The sequence below is a fragment of the Netta rufina genome (genome assembly GCF_964035555.1).
Source record: "Netta rufina genome assembly, chromosome: 18".
NCBI classification, from domain to species: Eukaryota; Metazoa; Chordata; class Aves; order Anseriformes; family Anatidae; genus Netta; species Netta rufina.
In genome coordinates, this window is record NC_140142.1 from 540,176 (window position 1) to 552,000 (window position 11,825).

General features: G+C 53.2%; 1 protein-coding gene across 1 annotated transcript in view; it reads right to left on the reverse strand.

Annotated features, from left to right (window-relative positions):
• Window positions 1-1,639: 1,639 nt before the first annotated feature.
• Window positions 1,640-11,825, reverse strand: part of LOC311216677 (olfactory receptor 14C36-like) — a gene marked incomplete at both ends in the record, with an annotated part of 20,542 nt that continues 10,356 nt past the window's right edge. The window contains one exon of the mRNA XM_084298203.1: window positions 1,640-2,167. Coding sequence (XP_084154329.1) covers window positions 1,640-2,167 — 528 coding nt within the window. The remainder of the gene's footprint in view (window positions 2,168-11,825) is intronic.

An 11,825-nucleotide genomic window follows, 5' to 3' on the forward strand; every position in this document is an offset into this window, starting at 1 on the left:
GGGACGCGCCGCGCGGCTTCTCTCTCGCTCGCTTGCCCTCGCTGCTGCTGCTTTTGGCACATCGTTTGCGGCCACCCCCGCCGCCTTGCTGCTCGCGGCCGGCACCCGCCGGGCCCCGGACCGACGCCGGCACCAGCGCCTCGCGCAACGCTCACGGACCCCTGCGGCTCGCGGGGCCGCTCGGCCGTCACACAGCCGGCTTCGGCCGGAAAAGCCCCTTCGTTCGGCGACGAGAACGACGGACGGAGCACCCACCAAGCGACGAGGGCACGCGCCCTAAACGCCGCCGCCGCCGCCGCTCTCGCCCCGAGCGAGGCAGCGCCTCACCTGCGACGGGAAGCGAGCTGGACAGGAGACCGCCCGTGCCTGAACACCGGACACCGCCGCGGCTGCCCCGGGACAGGGGAGCGCGGAAGAGCCGGCCCGCCGGGGGCCCTCTCCGACGCGACCCGAATGGCCTCATCGATCGGAAGAAAAAAAAAAAAAACGCGAACAGCATCGCGTGCATGCGTGCGGGTGTGCTGGAGCAACGTCCGCAAGAGGTGCTCGCACCGACCTGAACATCGGCCCTGACAGGAACCGACCCGCCGGGAAGCCTCTCCGACGTGCCCGAGGAACGCCTCGACGGGCTCCTGCGTGCGGGTGACGTGAGGTGCATCGTCGGGAGCCGGAGGCGCCGCCGCCTCGGCCGTGCCAATCCGCGGGGTCCCCCCCTCCTTCGCCTTCCGAGCCTCCGGGACCCACAACAAGCAGCCGGGGACGCCCCCGGACGGACGCCTTCGGCCGCCGGCGGACCGCCCGCCGGCTTCTGGCCGCTCTCTCTCTCCACAGCTCTGAGCTCGCGGCTCGCTGCTGCTTCTCCGGCGACTCGCACGCGCGAGACCGCTTCTCGCTCGCCGGCGGGGAGGGTAGCTGGGTCGGCAAACCGCTGGCGGCTACCGCTCCACACAACCCACGCCCGAGCCGACGCCACCGCCGACGCCGCGCGCCCCCTTCTCGCGCGCCGGCTCTCCAAGCCCCAAGCGCTCGCTCGGCACCGCTGGCGGAGCAGAGTCCTCACTCTCTCCTATAGACGGACACAAAAGTCATTGCCTCACAAACGGCGGACGTCCTTTTCCAGCCTACCGCGGCGAGGCAGCCGAGCGCAACCGACTTTTACCTCGACCTAACTGGAGGCACAGAGAAACAGCGACGCCTACCACACCTTCCGAGCCGTGCCACGACCTGCTAGTCTACCTCCAGCCCCACGGCGGGCTTCCAAGTCCCGTCGGACACGCGGTAGACCTGGCCGCCGTTCCCTCTGCCCGACCGGCGGCTATTTCCTCCGCGAGGGTAGACCTGGCAACCTCAGGGGGACACGGGGAGACCCGCCGGCCGGGAACCGACAGCGCCGGCCCGCCTTCCTTCGCTTCTCGAGCGGGCCCTTCCGGCACTTTTCGGACCTTTTCGGGCTTTTTCGCACCTTTCCGGGAATTTCCGACGCTTTCCGCGCGATCGGACCCGCTCGGGAACCGCTCGACCGACCCGCGGACGGGAGCCCTCGCAAACGCGCTCGCGCCCGCGCGCCCGTCGCTGCCGGGCAGACCCCGACGCCGTTCTCGCGGCCGGACCTGCAGCGACCCCTACAGGTCGCCGCCGGCTAAGCAAACATGGCGACCGCGCCCGGGTAGACCTGGCGGCCGCGGGAAGCTACGGGGAGACCAGGCGGCCGCGGGAGGACGCGGGGACACCAGGCGGCCGCGGGAGGATCGGCAGAGGCGACGGGGCGATGCGGTAGACCTGGCAACCTCGGCAGGACGCGGGGAGACCTGGCGGCCGCAGGAGGGCCCCGGGACACCTGGCGGCCGCAGGAGGACACGGGGAGACGTGGCGGCAACGGGGGGCACACGGTAGACCTGGCAACCTCAGGGGGACACGGGGAGACCCGCCGGCCGGGAACCGACAGCGCCGGCCCGCCTTCCTTCGCTTCTCGAGCGGGCCCTTCCGGCACTTTTCGGACCTTTTCGGGCTTTTTCGCACCTTTCCGGGAATTTCCGACGCTTTCCGCGCGATCGGACCCGCTCGGGAACCGCTCGACCGACCCGCGGACGGGAGCCCTCGCAAACGCGCTCGCGCCCGCGCGCCCGTCGCTGCCGGGCAGACCCCGACGCCGTTCTCGCGGCCGGACCTGCAGCGACCCCTACAGGTCGCCGCCGGCTAAGCAAACATGGCGACCGCGCCCGGGTAGACCTGACGGCTGCTGTCCGCAGCGCTTAGACGAGGCGCCCGCGGCGCCCCGAGGCGGGGAACACCTGCCGGCCGGGAACCAACCCCGCCGTCGTTTCCCTAGCAGGGCTCTGCCTTGCCTTGCTCGGCTTTCATCCGCATTGCTCTGCTCTCCTGTGCCGTGCTGGGCTCCTCTCGGAGACCGTCCCGCGGATTTTGATGCCGAGTCGGTCGCTATAATTACGAACGCAGAAACCGTCAGACACAGAACTTGGCCTCCCCGCAGCCCAGCGACCGTTCCCTCGCAACTGGCACGAGGGGGCAGCAGGCCTGCACACCCAGCACGGTCTTTTCTGGGAGTAACAACATGATTCCCACAACTACGCTGCAAGAAAGGCAACAATAAAGAAATAAACAGCTAAAGCAAGACACGGTTCTTGCCCAACGTCACGGTGCACCAGGAGATGTGAAGGAGGCTGGGGAGAGGGCGATCAGGGTACAGCCACTGTCCAAGTCTGGCTGCCACCTGCACACAACATGAGAGCCCTCCGGTCTCCCCCCAACAGGCACTTGGAACCCAAAGGAGGGCTGGCCGCCAGCTCGCTACGTTCGCTTTGCTTCTCTTTGTTTTGTCCTAGCTCTGCTTTGCTTTGCTCTCGCTGGCACGGTTTTGCTTTCCCATACCTCCTTTCCTCTGCTGTTCTTGCCCCAGCTTTGCCTCACATTGCTTTGCTTCTGCTTTCCTGAAAATGCTTTGCTTTTCCTTTTGCTACTTTCCTTTGCTCTGCTTTGCCTTCCCTGGCCTTGCTTTCGTTTGCTGTATCAGGCCATTTTTTCCTTTCTTTAGCTTTCCTTTGCTCTGCTTTGCCTTGCTATGTTTTGCCTTTTCTGGACACGTTTTGCATTTTTTTTTAATTGTTCATTGCATTCTTTTGTTTTCCTTTTGGACCTTTTTAATGTGTTTTTAGAGGCCGCGCTTTGCTTTTCCAGGCGCTGGATGTCATTGCTTTTCCCTATGCCTAGCAGGTCTTTTCCCTAGCAGGGCTATGCTTTGTCTTGCTCAGCTTTCATCCGCATTGCTCTGCTCTCCTGTGCCGTGCTAGGCTTCCTTTGGAGACCGTCTCACTGATTTTGCTGCTGAGTCGATTGGTAAATTTATGAACGCATAAACCGTCAGACACGGAACTTGGCCTCCCCGCAGCCCAGCCACTGTCCCCTCGGAACCGGCGCGTGGGGGCAGCAGGCCTGGCCGCCCGACACGGTCCATACTTTGTCCCTAGGCATGCCGCGAGCTGCCAGGTGGGCCACACTGCTAGTTGTGTGGGTGAGGTTCTCAAAGACAGTAAGGAACTACGTGATTCCCACAACTACGGTGGAAGAAATCCACAACAACAACAACAACAAAATGTATATAGATATATAAAACCAGCTAAAGCAAGACATGGTTCTTGCCGGGTGTCACAGTGGACTAGGAGCTGTGAAGAAGGCTGAGGAGTGGGCGATCAGGGTACAGCCACTGTCCAAGTCTGGCTGCCACCTGCACACAACATGGAGCCCTCCGCTCTCCCCCCCACAGACACCTGGAACCCAAAGGAGGGCTGGCCGCCAGCTCGCTACGTTCGCTTTGCTTCTCTTTGTTTTGCCTTGCTCCGCTTTGCTTTGCTCTTGCTGGCACAGTTTTGCTTTCCCATACCTCCTTTCCTCTGCTGTTCCTGCCCCTGCTTTGCCTCAGAGTGTTTTGCTCTTTCTCTCCTGGAAATGCTTTGCATTTCCTTGTGCTACTTTCCTTTGCTTTGCTTTTCCTTGCTCTGCTTTGCCTTCCCTGGCCATGCTTTCCTTTGCTTTATCAGGCCATGCGTTCCTTGGTTTAGCTTTGGTTTACAGACCTGGCACCGCTTTGCTTTTCCTACCCGTGCTGTGCTTTGCCTCGCCTCAAAGTGCTTTGCTTTCCTTTGTTTGCTTTGTCTTCCCTGGTTATGCTTTGCTTTTCCTGGTGCTACTTTCCTTTGCTCAGCTTTGCCTTCCCTGGCCGTGCTTTGTTTTGCTGTATAGGGCCATGCTTGCCTTTGTTTAACTTTGCTCTGCTCTGCTTTGCCTTGCTATGTTTTGCCTTTTCTGGACATGCTTTGCATCTATTTTTTTATTATTATTATTATTATTTATTGATTTATTTTTCTTTAAATGCTCATTACATTCTTTTGTTTTCCTTTTGGACCTATCTGATGTGTTTTTACAGGCCGTGCTTTCCTTTTCCAGGCCCTGGTTGTCACTGCTTTTCCCTATGCCTAGCAAGGCTTTTCCTTAGCAGGGTTTTCCTCTGTCTTGCTCAGCTTTTATCCGCAATGCTCTGCTGCCCTGTGCTGTGCTAGGTTTCTTTGAGACTGTCCCACTGGTTTTACTGAGCTAGCCGCAAGCTCCTTACGTTTGCTTTGCTTCTCTCTGTTTTGCCTTGCTCTGCTTTGCTTTGCTCTTGCTGGCACAGTTTTGCTTTCCCATACCTCCTTTCCTCTGCTGTTCTTGCCCCGGCTTTGCCTCAGACTGCTTTGCTTTTGCTTTCCTGAAAATGCTTTGCTTTTCCTTGTGCTACGTTCCCTTGCTCTGCTTTGACTTGCTCAGCTTTCCCTTCCCTGGCCACGCTTTCCTTGGTTTAGCTTTGCTTTATAGACCTGGCACTGCTCTGCCTTTCCTACCCGTGCTGTGCTTTGCCTTGCCTCAAAGTGCTTTGCTTTCATTTGCTTGCTTTGCATTTCCTGGTTATGCTTTGCTTTTCCTTTTGCTACTTTCCTTAGCTCTGCTTTGCCTTCCCTGGCCTTGCTTTCGTTTGCTTTATCAGGCCATTTTTTCCTTTGTTTAGCTTGGCTTTGCTCTGCTTTGCTTTGCTTTGCCTTTCATCTTTTATTTATTTTTTTATTTATTTTTTAATTTACTTTTTTTTTCATGTTCCTTGCATGATTTGTTTTCATTTTGGACCTATCTGATGTGTTTTTACAGGCCGTGCTTTGCTTTTCCAGGCCCTGGTTGTCACTGCTTTTCCCTATGCCTAGCAGGGCTTTTCCTTGTCTCGCTCAGCTTTCATCCGCATTGCTCTGCTCTGCTGTGCCGTGCTAGGCTTCCTTTGGAGACCGTCTCACTGATTTTGCTGCTGAGTCGATTGGTAAATTTATGAACGCATAAACCGTCAGACACAGAACTTGGCCTGCCCGCAGCCCAGCCACTGTCCCCTCGGAACCGGCGCGTGGGGGCAGCAGGCCTGGCCGCCCAACATGGTCCGTTCTGTGTCCCCAGCCATGCGGCGAGCTGGCTTGGGTGGGCCGCACTGCTAGTTGTGTGGGTGAGGTTCTCAAAGACAGTAAGGAACTACATGATTCCCACAACTACGGTGGAAGAAATCCACAACAACAACAACAACAGCAAAATAGGTAGAGATATATAAAACGTCACGGTGGACTAGGAGCTGTGAAGAAGGCTGAGGAGTGGGCGATCAGGGTACAGCCACTGTCCAAGTCTGGCTGCCACCTGTACACAAAATGGAGCCCTCCGCTCTCCCCCCCACAGACACCTGGAACCCAAAGGAGGGCTGGCCGCCAGCTCGCTACGTTCGCTTTGCTTCTCTTTGTTTTGCCTTGCTCCGCTTTGCTTTGCTCTTGCTGGCACAGTTTTGCTTTCCCATACCTCCTTTCCTCTGCTGTTCCTGCCCCTGCTTTGCCTCAGAGTGTTTTGCTCTTTCTCTCCTGGAAATGCTTTGCATTTCCTTGTGCTACTTTCCTTTGCTTTGCTTTTCCTTGCTCTGCTTTGCCTTCCCTGGCCATGCTTTCCTTTGCTTTATCAGGCCATGCTTTCCTTGGTTTAGCTTTGGTTTACAGACCTGGCACCGCTTTGCTTTTCCTACCCGTGCTGTGCTTTGCCTCGCCTCAAAGTGCTTTGCTTTCCTTTGTTTGCTTTGTCTTCCCTGGTTATGCTTTGCTTTTCCTGGTGCTACTTTCCTTTGCTCAGCTTTGCCTTCCCTGGCCGTGCTTTGTTTTGCTGTATAGGGCCATGCTTGCCTTTGTTTAGCTTTGCTCTGCTCTGCTTTGCCTTGCTATGTTTTGCCTTTTCTGGACATGCTTTGCATCTATTTTTTTTTTATTATTATTATTATTTATTGATTTATTTTTCTTTAAATGCTCATTACATTCTTTTGTTTTCCTTTTGGACCTATCTGATGTGTTTTTACAGGCCGTGCTTTCCTTTTCCAGGCCCTGGTTGTCACTGCTTTTCCCTATGCCTAGCAAGGCTTTTCCTTAGCAGGGTTTTCCTCTGTCTTGCTCAGCTTTTATCCGCAATGCTCTGCTGCCCTGTGCTGTGCTAGGTTTCTTTGAGACTGTCCCACTGGTTTTACTGAGCTAGCCGCAAGCTCCTTACGTTTGCTTTGCTTCTCTCTGTTTTGCCTTGCTCTGCTTTGCTTTGCTCTTGCTGGCACAGTTTTGCTTTCCCATACCTCCTTTCCTCTGCTGTTCTTGCCCCGGCTTTGCCTCAGACTGCTTTGCTTTTGCTTTCCTGAAAATGCTTTGCTTTTCCTTGTGCTACGTTCCCTTGCTCTGCTTTGACTTGCTCAGCTTTCCCTTCCCTGGCCACGCTTTCCTTGGTTTAGCTTTGCTTTATAGACCTGGCACTGCTCTGCCTTTCCTACCCGTGCTGTGCTTTGCCTTGCCTCAAAGTGCTTTGCTTTCATTTGCTTGCTTTGCATTTCCTGGTTATGCTTTGCTTTTCCTTTTGCTACTTTCCTTAGCTCTGCTTTGCCTTCCCTGGCCTTGCTTTCGTTTGCTTTATCAGGCCATTTTTTCCTTTGTTTAGCTTGGCTTTGCTCTGCTTTGCTTTGCTTTGCCTTTCATCTTTTATTTATTTTTTTATTTATTTTTTAATTTACTTTTTTTTTCATGTTCCTTGCATGATTTGTTTTCATTTTGGACCTATCTGATGTGTTTTTACAGGCCGTGCTTTGCTTTTCCAGGCCCTGGTTGTCACTGCTTTTCCCTATGCCTAGCAGGGCTTTTCCTTGTCTCGCTCAGCTTTCATCCGCATTGCTCTGCTCTGCTGTGCCGTGCTAGGCTTCCTTTGGAGACCGTCTCACTGATTTTGCTGCTGAGTCGATTGGTAAATTTATGAACGCATAAACCGTCAGACACAGAACTTGGCCTGCCCGCAGCCCAGCCACTGTCCCCTCGGAACCGGCGCGTGGGGGCAGCAGGCCTGGCCGCCCAACATGGTCCGTTCTGTGTCCCCAGCCATGCGGCGAGCTGGCTTGGGTGGGCCGCACTGCTAGTTGTGTGGGTGAGGTTCTCAAAGACAGTAAGGAACTACATGATTCCCACAACTACGGTGGAAGAAATCCACAACAACAACAACAACAGCAAAATAGGTAGAGATATATAAAACGTCACGGTGGACTAGGAGCTGTGAAGAAGGCTGAGGAGTGGGCGATCAGGGTACAGCCACTGTCCAAGTCTGGCTGCCACCTGTACACAAAATGGAGCCCTCCGCTCTCCCCCCCACAGACACCTGGAACCCAAAGGAGGGCTGGCCGCCAGCTCGCTACGTTCGCTTTGCTTCTCTTTGTTTTGCCTTGCTCCGCTTTGCTTTGCTCTTGCTGGCACAGTTTTGCTTTCCCATACCTCCTTTCCTCTGCTGTTCCTGCCCCTGCTTTGCCTCAGAGTGTTTTGCTCTTTCTCTCCTGGAAATGCTTTGCATTTCCTTGTGCTACTTTCCTTTGCTTTGCTTTTCCTTGCTCTGCTTTGCCTTCCCTGGCCATGCTTTCCTTTGCTTTATCAGGCCATGCTTTCCTTGGTTTAGCTTTGGTTTACAGACCTGGCACCGCTTTGCTTTTCCTACCCGTGCTGTGCTTTGCCTCGCCTCAAAGTGCTTTGCTTTCCTTTGTTTGCTTTGTCTTCCCTGGTTATGCTTTGCTTTTCCTGGTGCTACTTTCCTTTGCTCAGCTTTGCCTTCCCTGGCCGTGCTTTGTTTTGCTGTATAGGGCCATGCTTGCCTTTGTTTAGCTTTGCTCTGCTCTGCTTTGCCTTGCTATGTTTTGCCTTTTCTGGACATGCTTTGCATCTATTTTTTTTTTATTATTATTATTATTTATTGATTTATTTTTCTTTAAATGCTCATTACATTCTTTTGTTTTCCTTTTGGACCTATCTGATGTGTTTTTACAGGCCGTGCTTTCCTTTTCCAGGCCCTGGTTGTCACTGCTTTTCCCTATGCCTAGCAAGGCTTTTCCTTAGCAGGGTTTTCCTCTGTCTTGCTCAGCTTTTATCCGCAATGCTCTGCTGCCCTGTGCTGTGCTAGGTTTCTTTGAGACTGTCCCACTGGTTTTACTGAGCTAGCCGCAAGCTCCTTACGTTTGCTTTGCTTCTCTCTGTTTTGCCTTGCTCTGCTTTGCTTTGCTCTTGCTGGCACAGTTTTGCTTTCCCATACCTCCTTTCCTCTGCTGTTCTTGCCCCTGCTTTGCCTCAGACTGCTTTGCTTTTGCTTTCCTGAAAATGCTTTGCTTTTCCTTGTGCTACGTTCCCTTGCTCTGCTTTGACTTGCTCAGCTTTCCCTTCCCTGGCCACGCTTTCCTTGGTTTAGCTTTGCTTTATAGACCTGGCACTGCTCTGCCTTTCCTACCCGTGCTGTGCTTTGCCTTGCCTCAAAGTGCTTTGCTTTCATTTGCTTGCTTTGCATTTCCTGGTTATGCTTTGCTTTTCCTTTTGCTACTTTCCTTAGCTCTGCTTTGCCTTCCCTGGCCTTGCTTTCGTTTGCTTTATCAGGCCATTTTTTCCTTTGTTTAGCTTGGCTTTGCTCTGCTTTGCTTTGCTTTGCCTTTCATCTTTTATTTTTTTTTTATTTATTTTTTAATTTACTTTTTTTTTCATGTTCCTTGCATGATTTGTTTTCATTTTGGACCTATCTGATGTGTTTTTACAGGCCGTGCTTTGCTTTTCCAGGCCCTGGTTGTCACTGCTTTTCCCTATGCCTAGCAGGGCTTTTCCTTGTCTCGCTCAGCTTTCATCCGCATTGCTCTGCTCTCCTGTGCCGTGCTAGGCTTCCTTTGGAGACCGTCTCACTGATTTTGCTGCTGAGTCGATTGGTAAATTTATGAACGCATAAACCGTCAGACACAGAACTTGGCCTCCCCGCAGCCCAGCCACTGTCCCCTCGGAACCGGCGCGTGGGGGCAGCAGGCCTGGCCGCCCAACATGGTCCGTTCTGTGTCCCCAGCCATGCGGCGAGCTGGCTTGGGTGGGCCGCACTGCTAGTTGTGTGGGTGAGGTTCTCAAAGACAGTAAGGAACTACATGATTCCCACAACTACGGTGGAAGAAATCCACAACAACAACAACAACAGCAAAATAGGTAGAGATATATAAAACGTCACGGTGGACTAGGAGCTGTGAAGAAGGCTGAGGAGTGGGCGATCAGGGTACAGCCACTGTCCAAGTCTGGCTGCCACCTGTACACAAAATGGAGCCCTCCGGTCTCCCCCCCACAGACACCTGGAACCCAAAGGAGGGCTGGCCGCCGGCTCGCTACGTTCGCTTTGCTTCTCTTTGTTTTGCCTTGCTCCGCTTTGCTTTGCTCTTGCTGGCACAGTTTTGCTTTTCCATACCTCCTTTCCTCTGCTGTTCTTGCCCCGGCTTTGCCTCAGAGTGTTTTGCTCTTTCTCTCCTGGAAATGCTTTGCATTTCCTTGTGCTACTTTCCTTTGCTTTGCTTTTCCTTGCTCAGCTTTCCCTTCCCTGGCCACGCTTTCCTTGGTTTAGCTTTGCTTTATAGACCTGGCACTGCTCTGCCTTTCCTACCCCTGCTGTGTTTTGCCTCGCCTCAAAATGCTTTGCTTTCATTTGCTTGCTTTGTCTTCCCTGGTTATGCTTTGCTTTTCCTGGTGCTACTTTCCTTTGCTCAGCTTTGCCTTCCCTGGCCATGCTTTGTTTTGCTTTACGGGGCCACGCTTGCCTTTTTTTACCTTTGCCTTGCTCTCTTTTGCCTCACCTGCTCCTGCTCTCATTTCCATTTTCCGGCCATGCTTACCTTTGTTTTGCTTTACTTTGTATTCCTGGCACTGCTTTGCTTTTCCTTTTGCTACCTTCTTTTGTTCTGCTTTGCCTTGCCTGGCCATGCTTTCATTTGCTTTATCAGGCCATGCTTTCCTTGGTTTAGCTTTGGTTTACAGACCTGGCACTGCATTGCTTTTCCAACCCATGCTGTGCTTTGCCTTGCCTCAAACTGCTTTGCTTTCCTTTATTTGCTTTGTCTTCCCTCGTTATGCTTTGTTTTACCTGGTGCTACTTTCCTTTGCTCAGCTTTGCCCTCCCTGGCCTTGTTTTTTTTTTTGCTTGATAGGGCCATGCTTTCCTTTGTTTAGCTTTGCTTTCCTCTACTTTGTTCTGCTTTGCTATGCCTTTCCTGGTCACGCTTTGCATTTTTTTATTTTTTTTTTTTTTAATTTATTTGATGTTCATTCCATGATTTATGTTTTCCTTTTATATCTTTTTCTTGTGTTTTCTCTGGCCGTGCTTTGCTTTTCCAGGCCGTGCTTGTCATTGCTTTTCCTTATGCCGCTAGGTCTTTTCACTAGCAGGGCTCTGCCTTGTCTTGCTCAGCTTCCATCCGCATTGCTCTGCTCTCCTGTGCTGTGCGAGGCTTCTTTCGGAGACTGTCCCACTGATTTTACTGCTGAGTCGATTGGTATATTTATGAACGCATAAACCGTCAGACACAGAACTTGGCCTCCCCGCAGCCCAGCCACCATCCCCTCAGAACTGGAGGCTGGGTGCAGCAGGCCTGGCCACCCGACACGATCCATTCTGTGTCCCCAGCCATGCGGCGAGCCGCCCAGGGGACCCCTAACTGCTACTCGTGTGGTGATAGTGTTCAGTGAGGATTTCAACGAGAATAAGTAACTACGTGATTCCCACAACTACGGTGGAAGAAATCCACAACAACAACAACAACAAAATGTATATAGATATATAAAACCAGCTAAAGCAAGACATGGTTCTTGCCGGGTGTCACAGTGGACTAGGAGCTGTGAAGAAGGCTGAGGAGTGGGCGATCAGGGTACAGCCACTGTCCAAGTCTGGCTGCCACCTGCACACAACATGGAGCCCTCCGGTCTCCCCCCCACAGACACCTGGAACCCAAAGGAGGGCTGGCCGCCGGCTCGCTACGTTCGCTTTGCTTCTCTTTGTTTTGCCTTGCTCCGCTTTGCTTTGCTCTTGCTGGCACAGTTTTGCTTTTCCATACCTCCTTTCCTCTGCTGTTCTTGCCCCTGCTTTGCCTCAGACTGCTTTGCTTTTGCTTTCCTGAAAATGCTTTGCTTTTCCTTGTGCTACGTTCCCTTGCTCTGCTTTGACTTGCTCAGCTTTCCCTTCCCTGGCCACGCTTTCCTTGGTTTAGCTTTGCTTTATAGACCTGGCACTGCTCTGCCTTTCCTACCCGTGCTGTGCTTTGCCTTGCCTCAAAGTGCTTTGCTTTCCTTTGTTTGCTTTGTCTTCCCTGGTTATGCTTTGCTTTTCCTGGTGCTACTTTCCTTTGCTCAGCTTTGCCTTCCTTGGCCGTGCTTTGTTTTGCTTTACGGGGCCACGCTTGCCTTTTTTTA